The sequence below is a fragment of the Pelodiscus sinensis genome, chromosome 2, assembly GCF_052426305.1.
Source record: "Pelodiscus sinensis isolate ZL-2025 chromosome 2, ASM5242630v1, whole genome shotgun sequence".
NCBI lineage: Eukaryota > Metazoa > Chordata > Testudines > Trionychidae > Pelodiscus > Pelodiscus sinensis.
Window position 1 is genome coordinate 264,041,539 of NC_143053.1, and position 26,989 is coordinate 264,068,527.

General features: G+C 72.6%; 1 protein-coding gene across 3 annotated transcripts in view; it reads left to right on the plus strand.

Annotated features, from left to right (window-relative positions):
• Positions 1-1,827: 1,827 nt before the first annotated feature.
• ASIC3 (acid sensing ion channel subunit 3) overlaps positions 1,828-26,989 on the plus strand; it is a 34,008-nt gene continuing 8,846 nt past the window's right edge. The window contains exons 1-4 of one of the 3 annotated variants that reach the window (XM_089776864.1): positions 1,828-2,842; positions 11,404-11,554; positions 19,005-19,132; positions 26,113-26,263. In XM_089776864.1, coding sequence (XP_089632990.1) covers positions 2,288-2,842; positions 11,404-11,554; positions 19,005-19,132; positions 26,113-26,263 — 985 coding nt within the window. In that variant the 5' untranslated portion in view covers positions 1,828-2,287. The remainder of the gene's footprint in view (positions 2,843-11,403; positions 11,555-19,004; positions 19,133-26,112; positions 26,264-26,989) is intronic. The other 2 variants (XM_089776863.1, XM_089776865.1) reach the window with 2 other exon arrangements.

Sequence of the window (26,989 nt, forward strand, 5' to 3'; positions counted from 1 at the left end):
CCAGGAGCCAGGCGCTCAGCCGGGGCCGGATTGGGCCCGTGGTGTGGGGGGTGCTGGACACCGGGTGCTCAGCTGGGGCCGGATTGGGCCCGTGGTGTGGGGGGTGCTGGGCGCCAGGCGCTCAGCCGGGGCCGGATTGGGCCCGTGGTGTGGGGGGTGCTGGGTGCTGGGCGCTCAGCTGGGGCCGGATTGGGCCTGTGGTGTGGGGGGTGCTGGGTGCTGGGCGCTCAGCTGGGGCCGGATTGGGCCCGTGGTATGGGGGGTGCTGGGTGCTGGGCGCTCAGCTGGGGCCGGATTGGGCCCGTGGTATGGGGGGGTCCTGGGTGCTGGGCGCTCAGCCGGGGCCGGATTGGGCCCGTGGTGTGGGGGGTGCTGGGCGCCAGGCGCTCAGCCGGGGCCGGATTGGGCCCGTGGTGTGGGGGGTGCTGGGCGCCGGGCGCTCAGCTGGGGCCGGATTGGGCCCGTGGTGTGGGGGGTGCTGGGCGCCAGGCGCTCAGCCGGGGCCGGATTGGGCCCGTGGTATGGGGGGTGCTGGGCGCCGGGCGCTCAGCTGGGGCCGGATTGGGCCCGTGGTGTGGGGGGTGCTGGGTGCCGGGCGCTCAGCTGGGGCCGGATTGGGCCCGTGGTATGGGGGGTGCTGGGCGCCGGGCGCTCAGCTGGGGCCGGATTGGGCCCGTGGTGTGGGGGGTGCTGGGCGCCGGGCGCTCAGCTGGGGCCGGATTGGGCCCGTGGTGTGGGGGGTGCTGGGCGCCGGGCGCTCAGCTGGGGCCGGATTGGGCCCGTGGTATGGGGGGTGCTGGGCGCCGGGCGCTCAGCTGGGGCCGGATTGGGCCCGTGGTGTGGGGGGTGCTGGGTGCCGGGCGCTCAGCTGGGGCCGGATTGGGCCCGTGGTATGGGGGGTGCTGGGCGCCGGGCGCTCAGCTGGGGCCGGATTGGGCCCGTGGTATGGGGGGTGCTGGGCGCCGGGCGCTCAGCTGGGGCCGGATTGGGCCCGTGGTGTGGGGGGTGCTGGGCGCCGGGCGCTCAGCTGGGGCCGGATTGGGCCCGTGGTGTGGGGGGTGCTGGGCGCCGGGCGCTCAGCTGGGGCCGGATTGGGCCCGTGGTGTGGGGGGTGCTGGGCGCCGGGCGCTCAGCTGGGGCCGGATTGGGCCCGTGGTATGGGGGGTGCTGGGCGCCGGGCGCTCAGCTGGGGCCGGATTGGGCCCGTGGTGTGGGGGGTGCTGGGCGCCGGGCGCTCAGCTGGGGCCGGATTGGGCCCGTGGTGTGGGGGGCGCTGGGTGCCGGGCGCTCAGCTGGGGCCGGATTGGGCCTGTGGTGTGGGGGGCGCTGGGCGCCGGGCGCTCAGCTGGGGCCGGATTGGGCCCGTGGTGTGGGGGGTGCTGGGCGCCGGGCGCTCAGCCGGGGCCGGATTGGGCCCGTGGTGTGGGGGGTGCTGGACACCGGGTGCTCAGCTGGGGCCGGATTGGGCCCGTGGTGTGGGGGGTGCTGGGCGCCGGGCGCTCAGCTGGGGCCGGATTGGGCCCGTGGTGTGGGGGGTGCTGGGCGCCGGGCGCTCAGCCGGGGCCGGATTGGGCCCGTGGTGTGGGGGGTGCTGGACACCGGGTGCTCAGCTGGGGCCGGATTGGGCCCGTGGTGTGGGGGGTGCTGGGCGCCGGGCGCTCAGCCGGGGCCGGATTGGGCCCGTGGTGTGGGGGGTGCTGGGCGCCGGGCGCTCAGCCGGGGCCGGATTGGGCCCATGGTGTGGGGGGCGCTGGGCGCCGGGCGCTCAGCCGGGGCCGGATTGGGCCCGTGGTGTGGGGGGTGCTGGGCGCCGGGCGCTCAGCCGGGGCCGGATTGGGCCCGTGGTGTGGGGGGTGCTGGGCGCCGGGCGCTCAGCCGGGGCCGGATTGGGCCGGGCTGGGGGGCCGGGCCGGCTGGTGGTGAGCAGCTGGCTGAGCGTGCCGAGAGGCGGGGGAGCAGCGGCTGCGAAGGAGCCGGAGCCATCGCGCCGGCAGGCAGCCCAGAGCCGGGCTCACAATGGGCCGCTGAGCAGCTGCCGCACGGGTGGCCGATGGGGAGGGGGCGCGGCCCGGAGACGGGTCCCAGCCGCATTCCATCGCCGTGGTGATCCGGGGCTGCGGTTGCCAGCGCCTGTGATTGGCGGGTGCTGGGGAGCCCGGGACGCAGCAGCTGGACAGCTGGGCCATGGGAAGACGCCGCCAGCCGCCCCGGCGAGGGAGGGCAGCAGGGAGCCCGGGCGCCCGGCCCGGCGCGGGAGCGTGAGGCTGGGCCGGGGCCCGGAGCCACCATGAGGGGCTGCTCGCAGAGCGGCGGGGGGGCCGAGCCGCGCTCCAGCCTCCAGGCCTTTGCCAACACCTGCTCGCTGCACGGCGTGAGCCACATCTTCCGGCACGGTGCGCTCTCCCTGCGCCGCGCCCTCTGGGCGCTCTGCTTCCTGGGCTCGCTGGCGCTGCTGCTGCTGGTCTGCCTGGAGCGCGTCTCCTACTTCTTCACCTACCCCCACGTCACCAAGCTGGACGAGGTGGCCGCGCCCAACCTCACCTTCCCGGCCGTCACCATCTGCAACCTCAACGAGTTCCGCTTCTCCCGCATCACCCGCAACGACCTGTACCACGCCGGGCAGCTGCTGGCGCTGCTGGGCGCCCAGCACGAGATCCGCAGCCCCCACCTGGCTGAGCCCTCGCTGCTGGCTGCGCTGCGGGAAAAGGCCAACTTCCGGCACTTCAAAGCCAGGCCCTTCGACATGGCCGACTTCTACAACCGCACGGGCCACGACATGGCCGACATGCTGCTGCAGTGCAGCTTCCGTGGCACCGACTGCACTGCCCAGAACTTCACCGCCGTGAGTGCCCCCGCTGGGGCCGGGCTGGGGGTGGGACTGAGGGGTGGGACTGAAGGGCCGTGCCGGGGGGCTGGGCTCAGGGTGCGGCTCTGCCTGGGGCAGTGGGGGTGGGATGGTATCAGGAGTGGGGGTGTCTTGCCTGGGGGCAGCTTGGGGCGGAGGCGGGTTCCTGGGCTGGGTCTGTCACTGCGGGGGCGCTGGACTCACATTCCTGGGGTGTCAGAGGGAGCGATTCATCCCTCCCCCGTGCCCCTAGCACCGGCCGGGGGGTCCTGCCGCAGGCACAGCCCCCATTTCCGGAGCTAACCCCTGTCCCGGTCCGTCTCCCCCGCCTGGCAAGAGCCAGGCTGGGTTCGTCCCTGTGCCGGTGCCCGAGGGGGCGGTGGGAAGGGGTTTCCATCACATACAGGCTCTCAGCCCCCCCCCCGCCCACTGTTCCAGCGCCCTGGTCCCTGTGCCGGTGCCCGAGGGGGCGGTGGGAAGGGGTTTCCATCACATACTGGCTCTCAGCCCCCCCCCACTGTTCCAGCGCCCTGGTCCCTGTGCCGGTGCCCGAGGGGGCAGTGAGAAGGGGTTTCCATCACATACAGGCTCTCAGCCCCCCCCCCCCCGCCCACTGTTCCAGCGCCCTGGTCCCTGTGCCGGTGCCCGAGGGGGCGGTGGGAAGGGGTTTCCATCACATACTGGCTCTCAGCCCCCCCCCACTGTTCCAGCGCCCTGGTCCCTGTGCTGGCACCCGAGGGGGCAGTGAGAAGGGGTTTCCATCACATACCAGCTCTCAGCCCCCCCCCCCCACTGTTCCAGCGCCCTGGTCCCTGTGCCGGTGCCCGAGGGGGCAGTGAGAAGGGGTTTCCATCACATACAGGCTCTCAGCCCCCCCCCCCCACTGTTCCAGCGCCCTGGTCCCTGTGCTGGCGCCCGAGGGGGCGGTGGGAAGGGGTTTCCATCACATACAGGCTCTCAGCCCCCCCCCCCCACTGTTCCAGCGCCCTGGTCCCTGTGCCGGTGCCCGAGGGGGCGGTGGGAAGGGGTTTCATCACATACCGGCTCTCAGCCCCCCCCCCACTGTTCCAGCGCCCTGGTCCCTGTGCCGGTGCCCGAGGGGGCGGTGGGAAGGGGTTTCATCACATACCGGCTCTCAGCCCCCCCCCCCCACTGTTCCAGCGCCCTGGTCCCTGTGCCGGTGCCCGAGGGGGCGGTGGGAAGGGGTTTCATCACATACCGGCTCTCAGCCCCCCCCCCCCCACTGTTCCAGCGCCCTGGTCCCTGTGCCGGTGCCCGAGGGGGCGGTGGGAAGGGGTTTCCATCACATACTGGCTCTCAGCCCCCCCCCCCAATGTTCCAGCGCCCTGGTCCCTGTGCCGGTGCCCGAGGGGGCGGTGGGAAGGGGTTTCCATCACATACCAGCTCTCAGCCCCCCCCCCCCACTGTTCCAGCGCCCTGGTCCCTGTGCTGGCGCCCAAGGGGGCGGTGGGAAGGGGTTTCCATCACATACCGGCTCTCAGCCCCCCCCCCAATGTTCCAGCGCCCTGGTCCCTGTGCCGGTGCCCGAGGGGGCGGTGGGAAGGGGTTTCCATCACATACAGGCTCTCAGCCCCCCCCCCCCACTGTTCCAGCGCCCTGGTCCCTGTGCTGGCGCCCAAGGGGGCGGTGGGAAGGGGTTTCCATCACATACCGGCTCTCAGCCCCCCCCCCCAATGTTCCAGCGCCCTGGTCCCTGTGCTGGCGCCCAAGGGGGCGGTGGGAAGGGGTTTCCATCACATACAGGCTCTCAGCCCCCCCCCCCCAATGTTCCAGCGCCCTGGTCCCTGTGCCGGTGCCCGAGGGGGCGGTGGGAAGGGGTTTCCATCACATACAGGCTCTCAGCCCCCCCCCCCCCACTGTTCCAGCGCCCTGGTCCCTGTGCCGGTGCCCGAGGGGGCGGTGGGAAGGGGTTTCCATCACATACAGGCTCTCAGCCCCCCCCCCACTGTTCCAGCGCCCTGGTCCCTGTGCCGGTGCCCGAGGGGGCGGTGGGAAGGGGTTTCATCACATACAGGCTCTCAGCCCCCCCCCCCCCCACTGTTCCAGCGCCCTGGTCCCTGTGCCGGTGCCCGAGGGGGCGGTGGGAAGGGGTTTCCATCACATACAGGCTCTCAGCCCCCCCCCCCCCACTGTTCCAGCGCCCTGGTCCCTGTGCCGGTGCCCGAGGGGGCGGTGGGAAGGGGTTTCCATCACATACAGGCTCTCAGCCCCCCCCCACTGTTCCAGCGCCCTGGTCCCTGTGCTGGTGCCCGAGGGGGCGGTGGGAAGGGGTTTCATCACATACAGGCTCTCAGCCCCCCCCCCCCACTGTTCCAGCGCCCTGGTCCCTGCGGACATGCCAGGCTCCGCTCGGTCCTGGCCCCCTGCAGTAGGCACAGGCCCCACGGCAGCCCTGGCCCCACAAACCCTTCACGAGCTGTGGCTGGAGGCTGAGTGGCCAATTCCCGGCTGCGCCAGCCTCCTCACTGGTCGGCCCCAAGGCTACCAGCAGCGACCTGACCCACCCGGCTGAGAGCCCCCCGCATCCACCAGGACCCCACACCCCCCAGCCACGCTCTGTGCCGGCCAGCGGGCCACGGGCTCCCCGGCCACACTCCAGCCGCTCTGCTCTGCCCCGGGGCTCGCTGCTGTCTCAGGCACTCGCTGGCCGGCCGGGCGGTTGCAGCCTGACCCATTTCTGCCTGTGCACGAGCAAAGTGCAGCAAGTGGCCCTCAGGTGGCAGGGGGGCAGAACGGGGCAGAACGGGCCCACGGGGCAGCCGTGCTGGGAGGCCAGTGGGGACAGGGCCTTGGAGCAGGATGGGGCAGACCACGGGTGCAGCAGCAGGTAGGAAGGATTCCTCCATGGGGCAGGGCAGGAGCCCTGGCTGTGGGGGGGGCTGCCAGCAGGACTGTGGGGGGCAGGGTAGGAGCCCTGGCTGTGGGGGGGGGGGCTGCCAGCAGGGCTGTGGGGGGCAGGGTAGGAGCCCTGGCTGTGGGGGGGGCTGCCAGCAGGGCTGTGGGGGGCAGGGTAGGAGCCCTGGCTGTGCGGGGGCTGCCAGCAGGGTTGTGGGGGGACAGAGCAGGAGCCCTGGCTGTGGGGGGGGCTGCCAGCAGGGCTGTGGGGGGCAGGGTAGGAGCCCTGGCTGTGGGGGGGGCTGCCAGCAGAGCTGTGGGGGGCAGGGTAGGAGCCCTGGCTGTGGGGGGGGGGGCTGCCAGCAGAGCTGTGGGGGGACAGAGCAGGAGCCCTGGCTGTGGGGGGGGCTGCCAGCAGGGCTGTGGGGGGCAGGGTAGGAGCCCTGGCTGTGGGGGGGGCTGCCAGCAGGGTTGTGGGGGGACAGAGCAGGAGCCCTGGCTGTGGGGGGGGCTGCCAGCAGGGCTGTGGGGGGCAGGGTAGGAGCCCTGGCTGTGGGGGGGGGGCTGCCAGCAGAGCTGTGGGGGGCAGGGTAGGAGCCCTGGCTGTGGGGGGGGGCTGCCAGCAGAGCTGTGGGGGGCAGGGTAGGAGCCCTGGCTGTGGGGGGGGCTGCCAGCAGAGCTGTGGGGGGACAGAGCAGGAGCCCTGGCTGTGGGGGGGGCTGCCAGCAGAGCTGTGGGGGGCAGGGCAGGAGCCCTGGCTGTGGGGGGAGTTTCCAGCAGGGCTGTGGGGGGACAGAGCAGGAGCCCTGGCTGTGGGGGGGGGGGGCTGCCAGCAGGGCTGTGGGGGGCAGGGTAGGAGCCCTGGCTGTGGGGGGGGCTGCCAGCAGAGCTGTGGGGGGCAGGGTAGGAGCCCTGGCTGTGGGGGGGGCTGCCAGCAGGGCTGTGGGGGGACAGAGCAGGAGCCCTGGCTGTGGGGGGGGGGCTGCCAGCAGAGCTGTGGGGGGCAGGGTAGGAGCCCTGGCTGTGGGGGGGGGGCTGCCAGCAGAGCTGTGGGGGGCAGGGTACGAGCCCTGGCTGTGGGGGGGGGGGCTGCCAGCAGAGCTGTGGGGGGCAGGGTAGGAGCCCTGGCTGTGGGGGGGGCTGCCAGCAGGGCTGTGGGGGGACAGAGCAGGAGCCCTGGCTGTGGGGGGAGTTTCCAGCAGAGCTGTGGGGGGCAGGGTAGGAGCCCTGGCTGTGGGGGGGGGGCTGCCAGCAGGGCTGTGGGGGGCAGGGTAGGAGCCCTGGCTGTGGGGGGGGCTGCCAGCAGAGCTGTGGGGGGACAGAGCAGGAACCCTGGCTGCGGGGGGGGGGCTGCCAGCAGAGCTGTGGGGGGCAGGGTAGGAGCCCTGGCTGTGGGGGGGGCTGCCAGCAGGGCTGTGGGGGGCAGGGCAGGAGCTCAGGCTGTGGGGGGTTTCCAGCAGGGGGGGGGGGGACAGAGCAGGAGCCCTGGCTGTGGGGGGAGTTTCCAGCAGGGCTGTGGGGGGACAGAGCAGGAGCCCTGGCTGCGGGGGGGGCTGCCAGCAGAGCTGTGGGGGGCAGGATAGGAGCCCTGGCTGTGGGGGGGGGGCTGCCAGCAGAGCTGTGGGGGGCAGGGTAGGAGCCCTGGCTGTGGGGGGGGCTGCCAGCAGGGCTGTGGGGGGCAGGGCAGGAGCCCTGGCTGTGGGGGGGGGCTGCCAGCAGGGCTGTGGGGGGACAGAGCAGGAGCCCTGGCTGTGGGGGGGGGGGGCTGCCAGCAGGGCTGTGGGGGGCAGGGTAGGAGCCCTGGCTGTGGGGGGGGCTGCCAGCAGGGCTGTGGGGGGCAGGGTAGGAGCCCTGGCTGTGGGGGGGGCTTCCAGCAGGGATGTGGGGGGCAGGGCAGGAGCCCTGGCTGTGGGGGGGGGCTGCCAGCAGGGCTGTGGGGGGACAGAGCAGGAGCCCTGGCTGTGGGGGGGGGGCTGCCAGCAGGGCTGTGGGGGGACAGAGCAGGAGCCCTGGCTGTGGGGGGTTTCCAGCAGGGGGGTGGGGGGCAGGGCCTGGCTGTGGGGAGTCCCCTAGCCACTCCAGCCCCAGGCTCTCTCAGAGGGGCGGGCGTGTGTGGCCCCCCCCCCCGGCCTGGGCAGGCAGGCGCTCAGCGGAGGCTGCACACAGGTGGCCATGGAGCCCCCCCCCATCTGGCATGAGTCACCATGGCCCCCTCTCCCCCATCCTTACCGGGCTCCTTTGTTACCATGGCGACGCTTCCCCGCTTTCTGTGCAGCCGTTGCCATGGTGATGTCTCCCCTCCCTTACCTGTGCAGCCTGGTTGCCAGGACAACGTCCCTGGTGGGGCTGGGTACCCGCGTGGGCCCCTGTGCCCGTCACACCCGGGCCAGCGCCTGGGGGGGCCTTCCACCCAGCCCCCCCCCCGCCCCGGGGGGGGGTGCATGGACCTTTCCCTCCCCCAGAGCCAGTCCGGGGGCCGGCGCCTGCTGCCGCTGCCCCCCCAGCTGGGCAGCCCATACCCGGGGCACTGCGCTCTCCGGGGGTCACTGACAGCCGGCAGGGTCTGGCCTGTGCCCCGCCTGCTACCAGGCTCCTGGGCGGGAGCCCTCAGCAGGCCCCGGTTCCCTGTACCCCCCAGCCCCCCCCACACAGGGGAGAGGTTATAACCCATCCCCCCACCTCCCCTCGGACACCCCAGTGCTCCCTGTACCCCCCCAACCCCCCCTACACAGGGGAGAGGTTATAACCCATCCCCCACCTCCCCTCAGACACCCCAGTGCTCCCTGTGCCCCCCAGTCCCCCTCACACAGGGGAGAGGTTATAACCCATCCCCCACCTCCCCTCAGACACCCCAGTGCTCCCTGTGCCCCCCAGCCCCCCTCACACAGGGGAGAGGTTATAACCCATCCCCCCACCTCCCCTCACACACCCCAGTGTTCCCTGTGCCCCCCAGCCCCCCTCACATAGGGGAGAGGTTATAACCCATCCCCCACCTCCCCTCACACACCCCAGTGTTCCCTGTGCCCCCCAGCCCCCCTCACACAGGGGAGAGGTTATAACCCATCCCCCACCTCCCCTCAGACACCCCGGTGCTCCCTGTGCCCCCCAGCCCCCCCCACACAGGGGAGAGGTTATAACCCATCCCCCACCTCCCCTCACACACCCCAGTGTTCCCTGTGCCCCCCAGCCCCCCTCACACAGGGGAGAGGTTATAACCCATCCCCCACCTCCCCTCAGACACCCCAGTGCTCCCTGTGCCCCCCAGCCGCCCCTTACACAGGGGAGAGGTTATAACCCATCCCCCACCTCCCCTCAGACACCCCGGTGCTCCCTGGGCCCCCTCAGCCCCATCTTACACAGCCCCACCCGCCTCTGGGGCACACTCTCCTGGGGGCGCAGCCCTGACCTGCTGTGACAGGTCGTTGGGGAACCCCCCAACCCTGCACCCCGTCTGCAGCCAGATGTGACTCCGCCAGCCAGTAGAGTAAAAATGGGGTTACTGCTGCTCTGAGATCCGGCCCAGCGCAGGCTCCGTGGCAGCGGGGGGGGGGGGGGGCCGACAGCCCCTGCGGGAGGGGTTCACGGGCCCGAGCCCCCTACTCTGGTGTTATCTGCTTCCTCTATGCCCCCCACGTTCCGACCCCCGGCTCCCAGCCACTGAACGCTCCTCCCCCCGGCTAGCCCCCCTCCCGCCCTTTGTTCACACCCCTTCCCCGGCCAGGGGAAAAGTGGCCAGGCCATGGCCTACAGGGCCACAGGGCGTCCCCCCGCTGGGCAGCGCTACCGGCCAGTGGGGCTGCCAGGGGTCCGGCTTTGAACCGCACAGGCCGGCGTCTGAGCTTTCTGTGGGGAAGCACATGGAGACAGTGGAACTGCCGGGTGTTCTCCCAGTCCGGGGGGGTGTCCATGGGGCTGGAATGGCAAGTGTGTCCCGGATTTCTGCAGGTGGGTTCCGGCCCGGGGTGGTGGGTTTGGGGTGCAGGTGGGTTCCGGCCCGAGGCGGTGGGCTTGGGGTGCAGGCGGGTTCTGACCTGGGGCGGTGGGCTTGGGGTGCAGGCGGGTTCCGGCCCGGGGCAGTGGGCTTGGGGTGCAGGCGGGTTCTGACCTGGGGCGGTGGGTTTGGGGTGCAGGCGGGTTCCGGCCCGAGGCGGTGGGCTTGGGGTGCAGGCGGGTTCTGACCTGGGGCGGTGGGTTTGGGGTGCAGGCGGGTTCTGACCTGGGGCGGTAGGTTTGGGGTGCAGGCGGGTTCTGACCTGGGGCAGTGGGTTTGGGGTGCAGGCGGGTTCTGACCTGGGGCGGTAGGTTTGGGGTGCAGGCGGGTTCCGGCCCGGGGCAGTGGGCTTGGGGTGCAGGCGGGTTCTGACCTGGGGTGGTGGGTTTGGGGTGCAGGCGGGTTCTGACCTGGGGCGGTAGGTTTGGGGTGCAGGCGGGTTCCGGCCCGGGGTGGTAGGTTTGGGGTGCAGGCGGGTTCCGGCCCGGGGCGGTAGGTTTGGGGTGCAGGTGGGTTCTGGCCCGGGGCAGTGGGCTTGGGGTGCAGGTGGGTTCCGGCCCGGGGCGGTGGGTTTGGGGTGCAGGTGGGTTCTGGCCCGGGGCGGTAGGTTTGGGGTACAGGTGGGTTCTGGCCCGGGGCAGTGGGCTTGGGGTGCAGGTGGGTTCTGGCCCGGGGCGGTGGGTTTGGGGTGCAGGTGGGTTCCGGCCCGGGGCGGTGGGTTTGGGGTGCAGGTGGGTTCCGGCCCGGGGCAGTGGGCTTGGGGTGCAGGCGGGTTCCCACCCAGGGTAGGGCTGTGGCTGCAGGCTCTGTCCGCAGAGTGCTCACTTCGGGTCTGTCTACACTACCACTCTAGTTCGAACTAGGGTGGTTAATGTAGCCATTCGAAGTTGCAAATGAAGCCCAGGATTTAAATATCCCGGGCTTCATTTGCATCTTGCCGGGCGCCGCCATTTTTAAATCCCCCTTAGTGCGGGCTCCGTGCCTGCGGCTACACACGGCTACACACGGCGCGGAGTAGGTAGTTGGGATTGGGCTTCCTATTCCGAACTACTGTTACTCCTCGTGGAACGTGGAACGAGGGTCACCGGTAGTTTGGATTAGAGAACCTAATTCGAACTACCTACTCCGTGCCGTGTGTAGCCGTGTGTAGCCGTGTGTAGCTGTGTGTAGCCGTGTGTAGCTGTGTGGAGCCGTGTGGAGCCATGTGGAGCCGTGTGTAGCTGCGGGCACGGAGTCCGCACTAAGGGGGATTTAAAAATGGCGGCGCCCGGCAAGATGCAAATGAAGCCCGGGAAATTCAAATCCCGGGCTTCATTTGCAACTCCGAATGCCGACATTAGCCACCCTAGTTCGAACTGGGGTGGTAGTGTAGACAGACCCTTCTAGTGGCTGCTGATTGGTGGCACCACGGGGCTGAGGCTGCTCCCTGCCCACCCGGCCCTGCCCTGCTCTCTGGGCATGTCCAGCCTGTTGGGGGGGCGCAGCCAAGCCGCTCGGCCCGGAGCCTGCTGCCCCCGGCCAGGGCTCTTGGTGCTCAGGGCAGGGACAGCAGGGACCTGCCTGGCCACCCCTGCGCCTAAGGGCTGGGCCAGGCCGGGTGCTCTCCAGAGCAGGGCAGAGCCAGGCCGACAGGGAGCTTGCGCATGGCCCCGGAGCAGCATGGCCCTGGCCGGACAGAGGCTGACTCCTGCTCGGGCCTGTCTCCCTGCAGATCTTCACCCGCCTGGGGAAGTGCTACACCTTCAACGCAGGCACGCCGGGCACCGAGCTGCTCACCACGGCCAAGGGCGGCTCCGGTAACGGGCTGGAGCTCATGCTGAACATCCAGCAGGAGGAGTACCTGCCCGTCTGGGGGGAGAGCGGTGAGGCTGGGCGCAGGGCGGTCTCCCACAGACAGGCCTGCCCGACCCTGTCCCTGGGACAGCAACACCCGGCCCAGCCCGACCCCGTCCCTGGGACAGCAACACCCGGCCCGGCCCGACCCCGGCCCTGGGTCAGCAACACCCGGCCCGGCCCAACCCCGTCCCTGGGACGGCAACACCCGGCCCGGCCCGACCCCGTCCCTGGGACAGCAACACCCGGCCCGGCCCGACCCCGGCCCTGGGACAGCAACACCCGGCCTGGCCCGACCCCGGCCCTGAGACGGCAACACCCGGCCTGGCCCGACCCCGGCCCTGGGACAGCAACACCCAGCCCGGCCCACAAAGGCCCTGGGACGGCAACACCCGGCCTGGCCCGACCCCGGCCCTGAGACGGCAACACCCGGCCTGGCCCGACCCCGGCCCTGGGACAGCAACACCCAGCCCGGCCCAACAAGGCCCTGGGACGGCAACACCCGGCCTGGCCCGACCCCGGCCCTGAGACGGCAACACCCAGCCCGGCCTGACCCCGTCCCTGGGACAGCAACAACCGGCCCGGCCTGACCCCGTCCCTGAGACAGCAACACCCGGCCCGGCCCGAACCCGTCCCTGGGACAGCAACACTCGGCCCGGCCCGACCCCGGCCCTGGGACAGCAACACCCGGCCCGGCCCGAACCCGTCCCTGGGACGGCAACACCCGGCCCGGCCCGAACCCGGCCCTGGGACAGGAACACCCGGCCCGGCCCGAACCCGTCCCTGGGACGGCAACACCCGGCTCGGCCCGACCCCGGCCCTGGGACAGCAACACCCGGCCCGGCCTGACCCGACCCCGTCCCTGGGACAGCAACACCCGGCCCGGCCCGACCCCGTCCCTGGGACAGAAACACCCGGCCCGGCCCGGCCCGGCCCGACCCCGTCCCTGGGACAGCAACACCCGGCCCGGCCCGACCCCGTCCTTGGACAGCAACACCCGGCCCGGCCCGACCCCGTCCCTGGGACAGCAACGCCCGGCCCGGCCCGACCCCGGCCCTGGGACAGCAACACCCATCCCAGCCCGACCCCGTCCCTGGGACGGCAACACCCGGCCCCGTCTGACCCCGTCCCTCGGACAGCAACACCCGGCCCGGCCCGACCCCGTCCCTGAGACGGCAACACCCAGCCCGGCCTGACCCCGTCCCTGGGACAGCAACAACCGGCCCGGCCTGACCCCGTCCCTGGGACAGCAACACCCGGCCCGGCCCGAACCCGTCCCTGGGACAGGAACACCCGGCCCGGCCCGAACCCGTCCCTGGGACGGCAACACCCGGCTCGGCCCGACCCCGGCCCTGGGACAGCAACACCCGGCCCGGCCTGACCCGACCCCGTCCCTGCGACAGCAACACCCGGCCCGGCCCGACCCCGTCCCTGGGACAGAAACACCCGGCCCGGCCTGGCCCGACCCCGGCCCTGGGACAGAAACACCCAACCCGGCCCAGCACGACCCGGTCCCTAGGACAGCAACACCCGGCCCGACCCCGGCCCTGAGGCGGCAACACCCGGCCCGGCCCGACCCCGTCCCTGGGACGGCAACACCCGGCCCGGCCCAACCCCTTCCCTGGGACGGCAACACCCGGCCCGGCCCGACCCCGTCCCTGGGACGGCAACACCCGTCCCGGCCCGACCCCGGCCCTGGGACAGCAACACCCGGCCCGGCCCGACCCGACTCCGGCCCTCGGACGGCAACACCCGGCCCGGCCCGACCCCGGCCCTGGGAGAGCAACACCCGGCCCGGCCCGACCCCGGCCCTGGGACGGCAACACCCGGCCCGGCCCGACCCCGTCCCTGGGACAGCAACACCCGACCCGGCCCGGCCCGACCCGGTCCCTAGGACAGCAACACCCGGCCCGGCCCGACCCCATCCCTAGGACAGCAACACCCGGCCCGACCCCGGCCCTGAGACGGCAACACCCAGCCCAGCCCGACCCCGTCCCTGGGACGGCAACACCCGGCCCGGCCCGACCCCTTCCCTGGGACGGCAACACCCGTCCCCGCCCGACCCCGTCCCTGGGACGGCAACACCCGTCCCGGCCCGACCCCGGCCCTGGGACAGCAAAACCCGGCCCGGCCCGACTCCGGCCCTCGGACGGCAACACCCGGCCCGGCCCGACCCCGGCCCTGGGACAGCAACACCCGGCCCGACCCCGGCCCTGAGACGGCAACACCCGGCCCGGCCCGACCCCGGCCCTGGGACAGCAACACCCGGCCCGGCCCGACCCCGGCCCTGGGACAGCAACACCCGGCCCGGCCCAACCCCGTCCCTGGGACAGCAACACCCGGCCCGGCCCGACCCCGTCCCTGGGACAGCAACACCCGGCCCGGCCCGACCCCGTCCCTGGGACAGCAACACCCGGCCCGGCCCGACCCCGGCCCTGGGACAGCAACACCCGGACCGGCCCGAACCCGTCCCTGGGACGGCAACACCCGGCCCGGCCCGACCCCGTCCCTGGGACGGCAACACCCGGCCCGGCCCGACCCCTTCCCTGGGACGGAAACACCCGGCCCGGCCCGACCCCGTCCCTGGGACGGCAACACCCGGCCCCGTCCGACCCCGTCCCTGGGATGGCAACACCCGGCCCGGCCCGACCCCGTCCCTGGGACGGCAACACCCGGCCCGGCCCGACCCCGGCCCTGGGACGGCAACACCCGGCCCCATCTGACCCCGTCCCTGGGACGGCAACACCCGGCCCGGCCCGACCCCGTCCCTGGGGGTATGTCTACACTACCCTCCTAGTTCGAACTAGGAGGGTAATGTATGCATACCGCACTTGCTAATGAAGCCCGGGATTTGAATTTCCCGGGCTTCATTAGCATAAGCGGGGAGCCGCCATTTTTAAATCCCCGCTGCTTCGAACCCCGTGTAGCGCGGCTACACGGGGCTCGAACTAGGTAGTTCGGACTAGGGTCCTATTCCGAACTACCGTTACTCCTCGTGAAACGAGGAGTACCGGTAGTTCGGAATAGGCACCCTAGTCCGAACTACCTAGTTCGAGCCCCGTGTAGCCGCGCTACACGGGGTTCGAAGCAGCGGGGATTTAAAAATGGCGGCTCCCCGCTTATGCTAATGGGGCCCGGGAAATTCAAATCCCTGGCTTCATTAGCAAGTGCGGTATGCATACATTACCCCGCTAGTTCGAACTAGCGGGGTAGTGTAGACATACCCTGGGACAGCAACACCCGGCCCGGCCCAACCCCGGCCCTGGGACAGCAACACCCGGCCCGGCCCGACCCCGGCCCTGGGACAGCAACACCCGGCCCGGCCCAACCCCGGCCCTGGGACAGCAACACCCGGCCCGGCCCGACCCCGGCCCTGGGACAGCAACACCCGGCCCGGCCCGACCCCGGCCCTGGGACAGCAACACCCGGCCCGGCCCGACCCCGGCCCTGGGACAGCAACACCCGGCCCGGCCCGACCCCGGCCCTGGGACGGCAACACCCGGCCCGGCCTGACCCCGTCCCTGGGACAGCAACAACCGGCCCGGCCTGACCCCGTCCCTGGGACAGCAACACCCGGCCCCGTCTGACCCCGTCCCTCGGACAGCAACACCCGGCCCTGCCCGAACCCGTCCCTGGGACAGGAACACCCGGCCCGGCCCGAACCCGTCCCTGGGACGGCAACACCCGGCTCGGCCCGACCCCGGCCCTGGGACAGCAACACCCGGCCCGGCCTGACCCGACCCCGTCCCTGCGACAGCAACACCCGGCCCGGCCCGACCCCGTCCCTGGGACAGAAACACCCGGCCCGGCCTGGCCCGACCCCGGCCCTGGGACAGAAACACCCAACCCGGCCCAGCACGACCCGGTCCCTAGGACAGCAACACCCGGCCCGACCCCGGCCCTGAGGCGGCAACACCCGGCCCGGCCCGACCCCGTCCCTGGGACGGCAACACCCGGCCCGGCCCAACCCCTTCCCTGGGACGGCAACACCCGGCCCGGCCCGACCCCGTCCCTGGGACGGCAACACCCGTCCCGGCCCGACCCCGGCCCTGGGACAGCAACACCCGGCCCGGCCCGACCCGACTCCGGCCCTCGGACGGCAACACCCGGCCCGGCCCGACCCCGGCCCTGGGAGAGCAACACCCGGCCCGGCCCGACCCCGGCCCTGGGACGGCAACACCCGGCCCGGCCCGACCCCGTCCCTGGGACAGCAACACCCGACCCGGCCCGGCCCGACCCGGTCCCTAGGACAGCAACACCCGGCCCGGCCCGACCCCGGCCCTGAGACGGCAACATCCGGCCCGGCCCGACCCCGTCCCTGGGACGGCAACACCCGGCCCGGCCCGACCCCTTCCCTGGGACGGAAACACCCGGCCCGGCCCGACCCCGGCCCTGGGACAGCAACACCCGGCCCGGCCGGACCCCGGCCCTGGGACGGCAACACCCATCCCAGCCCTACCCTGTCCCTGGGACAGCAACACCCGGCCCGGCCCGAACCCGTCCCTGGGACAGCAACACCCGGCCCGGCCCGGCCCAACCCCGGCCCTGGGACAGCAACACCCGGCCCGGCCCGAACCCGGCCCTGGGACGGCAACACCCGGCCCGGCCCGAACCCGGCCCTGGGACAGCAACACCCAACCCGGCCCAGCCCGACCCGGTCCCTAGGACAGCAACACCCGGCCCGACCCCGGCCCTGAGACGGCAACACCCGGCCCGGCCCGACCCCATCCCTAGGACAGCAACACCCGGCCCGACCCCGGCCCTGAGACGGCAACACCCAGCCCAGCCCGACCCCGTCCCTGGGACGGCAACACCCGGCCCGGCCCGACCCCTTCCCTGGGACGGCAACACCCGTCCCCGCCCGACCCCGTCCCTGGGACGGCAACACCCGTCCCGGCCCGACCCCGGCCCTGGGACAGCAAAACCCGGCCCGGCCCGACTCCGGCCCTCGGACGGCAACACCCGGCCCGGCCCGACCCCGGCCCTGGGACAGCAACACCCGGCCCGACCCCGGCCCTGAGACGGCAACACCCGGCCCGGCCCGACCCCGGCCCTGGGACAGCAACACCCGGCCCGGCCCGACCCCGGCCCTGGGACAGCAACACCCGGCCCGGCCCAACCCCGTCCCTGGGACAGCAACACCCGGCCCGGCCCGACCCCGGCCCTGGGACAGCAACACCCGGCCCGGCCCGACCCCGGCCCTGGGACAGCAACACCCGGCCCGGCCCGACCCCGGCCCTGGGACGGCAACACCCGGCCTGGCCCGACCCCGGCCCTGGGACGGCAACACCCATCCCAGCCCTACCCTGTCCCTGGGACAGCAACACCCGGCCCGGCCTGACCCCGTCCCTGGGACAGCAACACCCGGCCCGGCCCGACCCCGTCCCTGGGACGGCAACACCCGGCCCGGCCCGACCCCTTCCCTGGGACGGAAACACCCGGCCCGGCCCGACCCCGTCCCTGGGACGGCAACACCCGGCCCCGTCCGACCCCGTCCCTGGGATGGCAACACCCGGCCCGGCCCGACCCCGTCCCTGGGACCGCAACACCCGGCCCGGCCCGACCCCGGCCCTGGGACGGCAACACCCGGCCCCATCTGACCCCGTCCCTGGGACGGCAACACCCGGCCCGGCCCGACCCCGTCCCTGGGACAGCAACACCCGGCCCGGCCCAACCCCGGCCCTGGGACAGCAACACCCGGCCCGGCCCGACCCCGGCCCTGGGACAGCAACACCCGGCCCGGCCCAACCCCGGCCCTGGGACAGCAACACCCGGCCCGGCCCGACCCCGGCCCTGGGACAGCAACACCCGGCCCGGCCCGACCCCGGCCCTGGGACAGCAACACCCGGCCCGGCCCGACCCCGGCCCTGGGACAGCAACACCCGGCCCGGCCCGACCCCGGCCCTGGGACGGCAACACCCGGCCTGGCCCGACCCCGGCCCTGGGACGGCAACACCCATCCCAGCCCTACCCTGTCCCTGGGACAGCAACACCCGGCCCGGCCTGACCCCGTCCCTGGGACAGCAACACCCGGCCCGGCCCGACCCCGTCCCTGGGACAGCAACACCCGGCCCGGCCCGGCCCGACCCCGGCCCTGGGACAGCAACACCCGGCCCGTCCCGAACCCGTCCCTGGGACGGCAACACCCGGCCCGTCCCGAACCCGGCCCTGGGACAGGAACACCCGGCCCGGCCCGAACCCGTCCCTGGGACAGCAACACCCGGCCCGGCCCGAACCCGTCCCTGGGACAGGAACACCCGGCCCGGCCCGACCCCGGCCCTGGGACAGCAACACCCGGCCCGGCCCGACCCCGTCCCTGGGACAGCAACACCCGTCCCGTCCCGAACCCGTCCCTGGGACAGGAACACCCGGCCCGGCCCGACCCCGGCCCTGGCACAGCAACACCCGGCCCGGCCCGACCCCGTCCCTGGGACAGCAACACCCGGCCCGGCCCGACCCCGGCCCTGGGACTGCAACACCCATCCCAGCCCGACCCCGTCCCTGGGACGGCAACACCCGGCCCCGTCTGACCCCGTCCCTCGGACAGCAACACCCGGCCCGGCCCGAACCCGTCCCTGAGACGGCAACACCCGGCCCGGCCCGACCCCGTCCCTGGGACGGCAACACCCGGCCCGGCCTGACCCCGTCCCTGGGACGGCAACACCCGGCCCCGTCCGACCCCGTCCCTGGGACGGCAACACCCGGCCCGGCCCGACCCCGTCCCTGGGACGGCAACACCCGGCCCGGCCTGACCCCGTCCCTGGGACGGCAACACCCGGCCCGGCCCGACCCCGGCCCTGGGACAGCAACACCCGGCCCGGCCCGACCCCTTCCCTGAGACGGCAACACCCGGCCCGGACACAGGCCTGCCCGACTCCATGCCTGGGACAGTGACATCCCTGCCCAATCCTGCTTCCACCCCTGAAATCAATGTCCCCGCCACGGGCCCCCACCGACTCCCCCAGACAGAAGCACCCTCCACATGGACAGGCCCAGGCTGACCCGCTCCTGGACAGCAGCCCTGGGACAGACCGGCCTGACCCTGCCTCTGCCTCGGGCACAAACCTGGGCAAGTGTCAGCTTGGCCAGCTGCCCACAAAATGGGAGCCCTCCCACCCCGTGTTCCGCATGGCCTGGGGTGGGGGCCCCAGTGACCCTCATGGCTTGGGGTTGGGCCCCTGTGACCCTCATGGTCTGGGGTGGGACCCCAGTGATCCCCATGGTCTGGGGTGGGGCCCCAGTGACCCCCAAGATCTGGGGTGGGGCCCCAGGGACCCCCATGGTCTGGGGTGGAGCCCCAGTGACCCTCATGGTCTGGGGTGGGACCCCAGTGACCCTCATGATCTGGGGTGGGGCCCCAGTGACCCTCCTGGTTTGGGGTGGGGCCCCAGTGACCCTCATGGTCTGGGGTGGGGCCCCAGTGACCCCCATGGTCTGGGGTGGGGCCGTAGTGACCCCCATGCTCTGCTGTGGTTGCAGACGAGACGTCCTACGAAGCTGGGGTCAAAGTGCAGATCCACAGCCAGGAGGAGCCGCCCTTCATCGACCAGCTGGGCTTCGGGGTGGCGCCTGGCTTCCAGACCTTCGTGTCCTGCCAGCAGCAGAGGGTATCCGCCCGCCCGTCCCCAGGGCCCCGCCACTCACCCTGTGCTCATGGGCAGGAGGCCGGGGGGAACCCTGGTGAGGACCGAAAGGGGGCTGACTTTTCGGGGTCCCTGGGCAGGGTGGGGGCCCGGGCATGTGGACCCCACTCTCATGCCAGGTCCCAATCACAAACCCCTCCTCCCATCACACCAGGGACATCCAGGGGCACCGAGTGCCCCTTGCTACAGGCAACCCCTTGAGAAACCCAGCAAATCCCCCCTGCCCCGCCAAAAATCCCCCCGCCCCAGCAAATCCCCCCTTGCCTCAGCAAATCCCCCCTGCCCCAGCAAATCCCCCCCTGCCCCAGCAAATCCCCCCCTGCCCTGGCCAAAAATCCCCCCGCCCTAGCAAATCCCCCCTGCCCCAGCAAATCCCGCCCTGCCCTGGCCAAAAATCCCGCCCTGCCCCGGCCAAAAATCCCCCCTGCCCTAGCAAATCCCCCCTGCCCCAGCAAATCCCGCCCTGCCCTGGCCAAAAATCCCGCCCTGCCCCGGCCAAAAATCCCCCCTGCCCTAGCAAATCCCCCCTGCCCCGGCCAAAAATCCCCCCGCCCTAGCAAATCCCCCCTTGCCTCAGCAAATCCCTCCCTGCCCCAGCAAATCCCCCCCTACCCCGGCCAAAAATCCCCCCGCCCTAGCAAATCCCCCCTTGCCTCAGCAAATCCCTTCCTGCCCCAGCAAATCCCGCCCTGCCCTGGCCAAAAATTCCGCCCTGCCCCAGCAAATCCCTCCTGGCCCCAGCAGATCCCCCCCTGGCCCCAGCAGATCCCGCCCACCCCAGCAAGCTCCACAAGGGGCCCCCGGTGCTCCCTGGGGCTGGGTGCCACTGAGCTGCACCGAGCCCCCCCAGCCGGGCACCCTGTGAACTGCGCTGCTGTAAGCAGCCAGCCAAGCCTGCGCCCAGGCTCCAGCCTGCAGTTTTCCTGGCGTGCCCAGGGAGGGGCCAGCCAGTTGCGGTTCCATGCAGACCCTGTGATCAGCCATGCCCCCCCTCCGGAGAGTGAACCCCAAACCGTCCCCTGGGCCCTGCACAGGGCCTGGGCCAAGTAGCCTTCTGCCTCGTGGGCGCCCCCCGGGGTAAGTGCAGGGGAGCCTCAGAGCCATCGCAGCACCCGTAACGACCACCCAAACACCAGGCAGGCGGGCGGACAGGGGACCCGTGACAGTGACGTGTGAACTTTCCACTGACACCTCACATGACCTGCTCTGCATGAATCCCCCAATCGCAGAGCTGGAAGGGCCTCGAGAGGTCATCAGCCCCCGTCCCTGCCCCCACGGCAGGGCCCAGCACCGTCTGAGCATCCCTGGCCGGTGTGTGTCCAACTGCCCCTCAATATCGCCAGGGACGGAGCGTCCCCAACCCCCCCAGCATCTCCCCAGCGCTCAACCCCCGGACAGGCAGGGGTTTGGTCTTAAACCCTCTAGGGATGGAGACTCCCCCCTCCCCAGGGAACCCAGCCCAGCGCCTCCCCACCCGCCTAGGGAAAGACCCAACCTGGACCCCCCCACTGCGACTTGAGCCCATTGCTCCTCCTTCTGCCACCTGCCCGCACTGAGGGTATGTCTACACTAATGTATGCATCCCGAACGTGCTAATGAAGCCCGGGATTTGAATTTCCCGGGCTTCATTAGCATAAAGCCGGCTCCGCCATTTTTAAAAGCCGGCTTGTTCGAACCCCGAGCCGCGCGGCTACACACGGCACGGGCTAGATAGTTCGAACTACGTAGTTGTTCCACGAGGCGTACAGATAGTTCGGAACAACTACGTAGTTCGAACTATCTAGCCCATGCCGCGTGTAGCCGGTCTGATCTCAGCTGCTCGGTCCCCCGCCTGGACCAATACTTGGGATTCTTCCGGCCCCCGGGCAGGACTCCGCACTGTCCTTGTGGAGCCCGTCCCAGCCGAGGTGGAGTTGAACAGGGCATGCCGCAGTTGGGGGTGGGGCAGTGGGGTGCAGTTTACCACCCCACGCACGGGGAGGGGGGCTGGGTGAGACAGACACTTGCTGGAGTCTGGAGGGCGACAGGCACAGCCGTTCCTGGGGCCCACCCAGCTGACCTGCACCCCCCTCCAAGCGGGGCATGGGCGGGAGGGTGGGAAGGGTGGAACCGTGGGGCGTGTGGGTGCAGCGCAGCTCCTTGGAGACCACAGCAGCCGGGTGGGGTCCATGTGGACGAGGACTCGCGAGCCAGGGCGTCTCTGCAAGCACCAAGCAGCCTGCTCCCCCGCCCCCTCAGCCGCCCGGAGAGATGGGGGTGCGGCACCGTCTGCCCGCACCAGCCCCTAGTGGCCTGTTTGCCACCCCCTTCCGGCGCTTTTTGGGGTTGCCCAAAATGTCCTGCTCACCCCATAGAGTGCACCCCGGGGGAGAGCCAAGATGGGCACACACTGCCCTATGCTGGCTGCGCTCCGTGCCCACGGGCCAGGGGGCGCTGGGGGCTGCCACGAGCTGAGTGCGCTCCGTGCCCACGTGCCAGGGGGCGCTGGGGGCTGCCACGAGCTGAGTGCGCTCCGTGCCCACGTGCCAGGGGGCGGTACCGGCTGCCACGTGCTGAGTTCGCTCCGTGCCCACGTGCCAGGGGGCGGTACCGGCTGCCACGTGCTGAGTTCGCTCTGTGCCCACGGGCCAGGGGGCGGTACCGGCTGCCACGTGCTGAGTTCACTCCGTGCCCATGGGCCAGAGGGTGGTACCGGCTGCCACGTGCTGAGTGTGCTCCATGCCCACGGGCCAGGGGGCGGTACCGGCTGCCACGTGCTGAGTGTGCTCCGTGTCCACGCGCCAGGGGGCGCTGGGGACTGCCCCATGCGGAGTGTGCTCCGTGCCCACGGGCCAGGGGTCGCTGGGGACTGCCCCATGCTGAGTGCGCTCCGTGCCCACGGGCTAGGGGGCGCTGGGGACTGCCCCATGCTGAGTGCGCTCCGTGCCCACGGGCTAGGGGGCGCTGGGGACTGCCCCATGCAGAGTGCGCTCCGTGCCCACGGGCCAGGGGGCGCTGGGGACTGCCCCATGCTGAGTGCGCTCCGTGCCCACGGGCCAGGGGGCGCTGGGGACTGGCCCATGCGGAGTGTGCTCCGTGCCCACGGGCCAGGGGGCGCTGCCCCATGCTGAGTGCGCTCCGTGCCCACGGGCCAGGGGGCGCTGGGGACTACCCCATGCGGAGTGTGCTCCGTGCCCACGGGCCAGGGGGCGCTGGGGGCTGCCCCATGCTGAGTGCGCTCCGTGCCCATGGGCCAGGGGGCGCTGGGGACTGCCCCATGCGGAGTGTGCTCCGTGCCCACGGGCCAGGGGGCGCTGGGGGCTGCCCCATGCTGAGTGCGCTCCGTGCCCACAGGCCAGGGGGCGCTGGGCGCTGCCCCATGCTGAGTGCGCTCCGTGCCCACGGGCCAGAGGGCGCTGGGGGCTGCCCCATGCTGAGTGCGCTCCGTGCCCACGGGCCAGGGGGCGCTGGGGACTGCCCCATGCTGAGTGTGCTCTGTGCCCACGGGCCAGGGGGCGCTGGGGACTGCCCCATGCTGAGTGCGCTCCGTGCCCACGGGCCAGGGGGCGCTGGGGACTGCCCCATGCGGAGTGTGCTCCGTGCCCACGGGCCAGGGGGCGCTGGGGGCTGCCCCATGCGGAGTGCGCTCCGTGCCCACGGGCCAGGGGGCGCTGGGGACTGCCCCATGCTGAGTGCGCTCCGTGCCCACGGGCCAGGGGGCGCTGGGGACTGCCCCATGCTGAGTGTGCTCTGTGCCCACGGGCCAGGGGGCGCTGGGGACTGCCCCATGTGGAGTGTGCTCCATGCCCACGGGCCAGGGGGCGCTGGGGACTGCCCCATGCTGAGTGTGCTCCGTGCCCACGGGCCAGGGGGCGCTGGGGACTGCCCCATGCTGAGTGCGCTCCGTGCCCACGGGCCAGGGGGCGCTGGGGACTGCCCCATGCTGAGTGCGTTCCGTGCCCACGGGCCAGGGGGCGCTGGGGACTGCCCCATGCTGAGTGCGCTCCGTGCCCACGGGCCAGGGGGCGCTGGGGACTGCCCCATGCTGAGTGCGCTCCGTGCCCACGGGCCAGGGGGCGCTGGGCGCTGCCCCATGCTGAGTGCGCTCCATGCCCACGGGCCAGGGGGCGCTGGGGACTGCCCCATGCTGAGTGCGCTCCGTGCCCACGGGCCAGGGGGCGCTGGGGGCTGCCCCATGCTGAGTGTGCTCCGTGCCCACGGGCCAGGGGGCGCTGGGGACTGCCCCATGCTGAGTGCGCTCCGTGCCCACAGGCCAGGGGGCGCTGGGGGCTGCCCCATGCTGAGTGCGCTCCGTGCCCACGGGCCAGGGGTTGCTGGGGGCTGCCCCATGCTGAGTGTGCTCCGTGCCCATGGGCCAGGGGTTGCTGGGGGCTGCCCCATGCTGAGTGTGCTCCGTGCCCATGGGCCAGGGGGCGCTGGGGACTGCCCCATGCTGAGTGCGCTCCGTGCCCATGGGCCAGGGGGTGCTGGGGGCTGCCCCATGCTGAGTGTGCTCCGTGCCCATGGGCCAGGGGTTGCTGGGGGCTGCCCCATGCTGAGTGTGCTCCGTGCCCATGGGCCAGGGGGCGCTGGGGACAGCCCCATGCTGAGTGTGCTCCGTGCCCATGGGCCAGGGGTTGCTGGGGACTGCCCCATGCTGAGTGTGCTCCGTGCCCACGGGCCAGGGGGCGCTGGGGACTGCCCCATGCTGAGTGCGCTCCGTGCCCATGGGCCAGGGGTTGCTGGGGACTGCCCCATGCTGAGTGCGCTCCGTGCCCATGGGCCAGGGGGCACTGGGGACTGCCCCATGCTGAGTGTGCTCCGTGCCCACGGGCCAGGGGGCGCTGGGGGCTGCCCCATGCTGAGTGTGCTCCGTGCCCACGGGCCAGGGGGCGCTGGGGACTGCCCCATGCTGAGTGCGCTCCGTGCCCACGGGCCAGGGGGCGCTGGGGGCTGCCCCATGCTGAGTGTGCTCCGTGCCCACAGGCCAGGGGGCGCTGGGGACTGCCCCATGCTGAGTGTGCTCCGTGCCCATGGGCCAGGGGGCGCTGGGGACTGCCCCATGCTGAGTGCGCTCCGTGCCCACGGGCCAGGGGGCTCTGGGGGCTGCCCCATGCTGAGTGCGCTCCGTGCCCACGGGCCAGGGGGCGCTGGGAACTGCCCCATGCTGAGTGCGCTCCGTGCCCACGGGCCAGGGGGCGCTGGGCGCTGCCCCATGCTGAGTGCGCTCCGTGCCCACAGGCCAGGGGGCGCTGGGCGCTGCCCCATGCTGAGTGCGCTCCGTGCCCGCGGGCCAGGGGGCGCTGGGGACTGCCCCATGCTGAGTGCGCTCCGTGCCCGCGGGCCAGGGGGCGCTGGGGACTGCCCCATGCTGAGTGCGCTCCGTGCCCGCGGGCCAGGGGGCGCTGGGGACTGCCCCATGCTGAGTGCGCTCCGTGCCCGCGGGCCAGGGGGCGCTGGGGACTGCCCCATGCTGAGTGCGCTCCGTGCCCACGGGCCAGGGGGCGCTGGGGGCTGCCCCATGCTGAGTGTGCTCCGTGCCCACGGGCCAGGGGGCGCTGGGGACTGCCCCATGCTGAGTGCGCTCCGTGCCCATGGGCCAGGGGGCGCTGGGGACTGCCCCATGCTGAGTGCGCTCCGTGCCCACGGGCCAGGGGGCGCTGGGGACTGCCCCATGCTGAGTGTGCTCCGTGCCCACGGGCCAGGGGGCGCTGGGGGCTGCCCCATGCGGAGTGTGCTCCGTGCCCACGGGCCAGGGGGCGCTGGGGACTGCCCCATGCGGAGTGTGCTCCGTGCCCACGGGCCAGGGGGCGCTGGGGGCTGCCCCATGCTGAGTGTGCTCCGTGCCCACGGGCCAGGGGGCGCTGGGGACTGCCCCATGCTGAGTGCGCTCCGTGCCCACGGGCCAGGGGGCACTGGGGGCTGCCCCATGCGGAGTGTGCTCCGTGCCCACGGGCCAGGGGGCGCTGGGGGCTGCCCCGTGCTGAGTGCGCTCCGTGCCCACGGGCCAGGGGGCGCTGGGGGCTGCCCCATGCGGAGTGCGCTCCGTGCCCACGGGCCAGGGGGCGCTGGGCGCTGCCCCATGCGGAGTGTGCTCCGTGCCCACGGGCCAGGGGGCGCTGGGGGCTGCCCCATGCGGAGTGCGCTCCATGCCCACGGGCCAGGGGGCGCTGGGGGCTGCCCCATGCGGAGTGTGCTCCGTGCCCACGGGCCAGGGGGCGCTGGGGGCTGCCCCATGCTGAGTGTGCTCCGTGCCCATGGGCCAGGGGGCACTGGGGGCTGCCCCATGCTGAGTGTGCTCCGTGCCCACGGGCCAGGGGGCGCTGGGGACTGCCCCATGCTGAGTGCGCTCCGTGCCCATGGGCCAGGGGGCGCTGGGGACTGCCCCATGCTGAGTGTGCTCCGTGCCCATGGGCCAGGGGGCGCTAGGTGCTGCCCCATGCTGAGTGCGCTCCGTGCCCATGGGCCAGGGGGCGCTGCCCCATGCTGAGTGTGCTCCGTGCCCACGGGCCAGGGGACGCTGGGGGCTGCCCCATGCTGAGTGTGCTCCGTGCCCACGGGCCAGGGGGCGCTGGGGACTGCCCCATGCTGAGTGCGCTCCGTGCCCACGGGCCAGGGGGCGCTGGGGGCTGCCCCGTGCTGAGTGCGCTCCGTGCCCACGGGCCAGGGGGCGCTGGGGGCTGCCCCATGCTGAGTGTGCTCCGTGCCCACGGGCCAGGGGGTGCTGGGGGCTGCCCCATGCGGAGTGTGCTCCGTGCCCACGGGCCAGGGGGCGCTGGGGCCTGCCCCATGCTGAGTGTGCTCCGTGCCCACGGGCCAGGGGGCGCTGGGGGCGGCAGTGCTAAACCCAGGGGGATCCATGGCTGGCCGCCCGTGGAGGTGAGGGAAGGGGGTGCAGCCCACAGGGACAAGGGGGGGCAGCCTGCCCCTTCCACAGCTTTTCCTTAACCTGGTGTGTATTGTAGCTGGTCTACCTCCCGCCCCCCTGGGGGGACTGCAAATCCACCCCCATCGAGTCCGACTTCTTCACCAGCTACAGCATCACCGCCTGCCGGCTGGACTGCGAGACCCGCTACCTGGCCGAGAACTGCAACTGCCGCATGGTGCACATGCCCGGTGAGCGGCAGGGCCGGCGGGGGGTGCAACGGGGAGGCAGGGGCCCGAGGAGGGAGCCTGTGGGGGGACCCCTGTTGGGGGAGGGGCAAGTTCTGGGGGCACCGCACAAGGGCCAAATCTGAGTGAATTCCTCAGAGCCAGGGCGACCGACAGACAGGCCAGGCCTTGGGTCCCCCCCATGCGGCACCGAACCAGCCCCACCGACCCCTCAGCTGCCCCTGGCCAGCACGGAGCCCCCAGCAAATCCCCTCACACACCCCAGTGCTCCCTGCACCCCCAGCCCCCCTCACACGGGGAGAGGTTATAACCCATCCCCCACCTCCCCTCACACACCCCAGTGTTCCCTGTGCCCCCCAGCCCCCCTCACACAGGGGAGAGGTTATAACCCATCCCCCCACCTCCCCTCACACACCCCAGTGCTCCCTGTGCCCCCCAGCCCCCCTCACACAGGGGAGAGGTTATAACCCATCCCCCACCTCCCCTCAGACACCCCAGTGCTCCCTGTGCCCCCCAGCCCCCCTCACACAGGGGAGAGGTTATAACCCATCCCCCACCTCCCCTCAGACACCCCAGTGCTCCCTGTGCCCCCCAGCCCCCCTTACACAGGGGAGAGGTTATAACCCATCCCCCACCTCCCCTCACACACCCCAGTGCTCCCTGCACCCCCAGCCCCCCTTACACAGGGGAGAGGTTATAACCCATCCCCCACCTCCCCTCAGACACCCC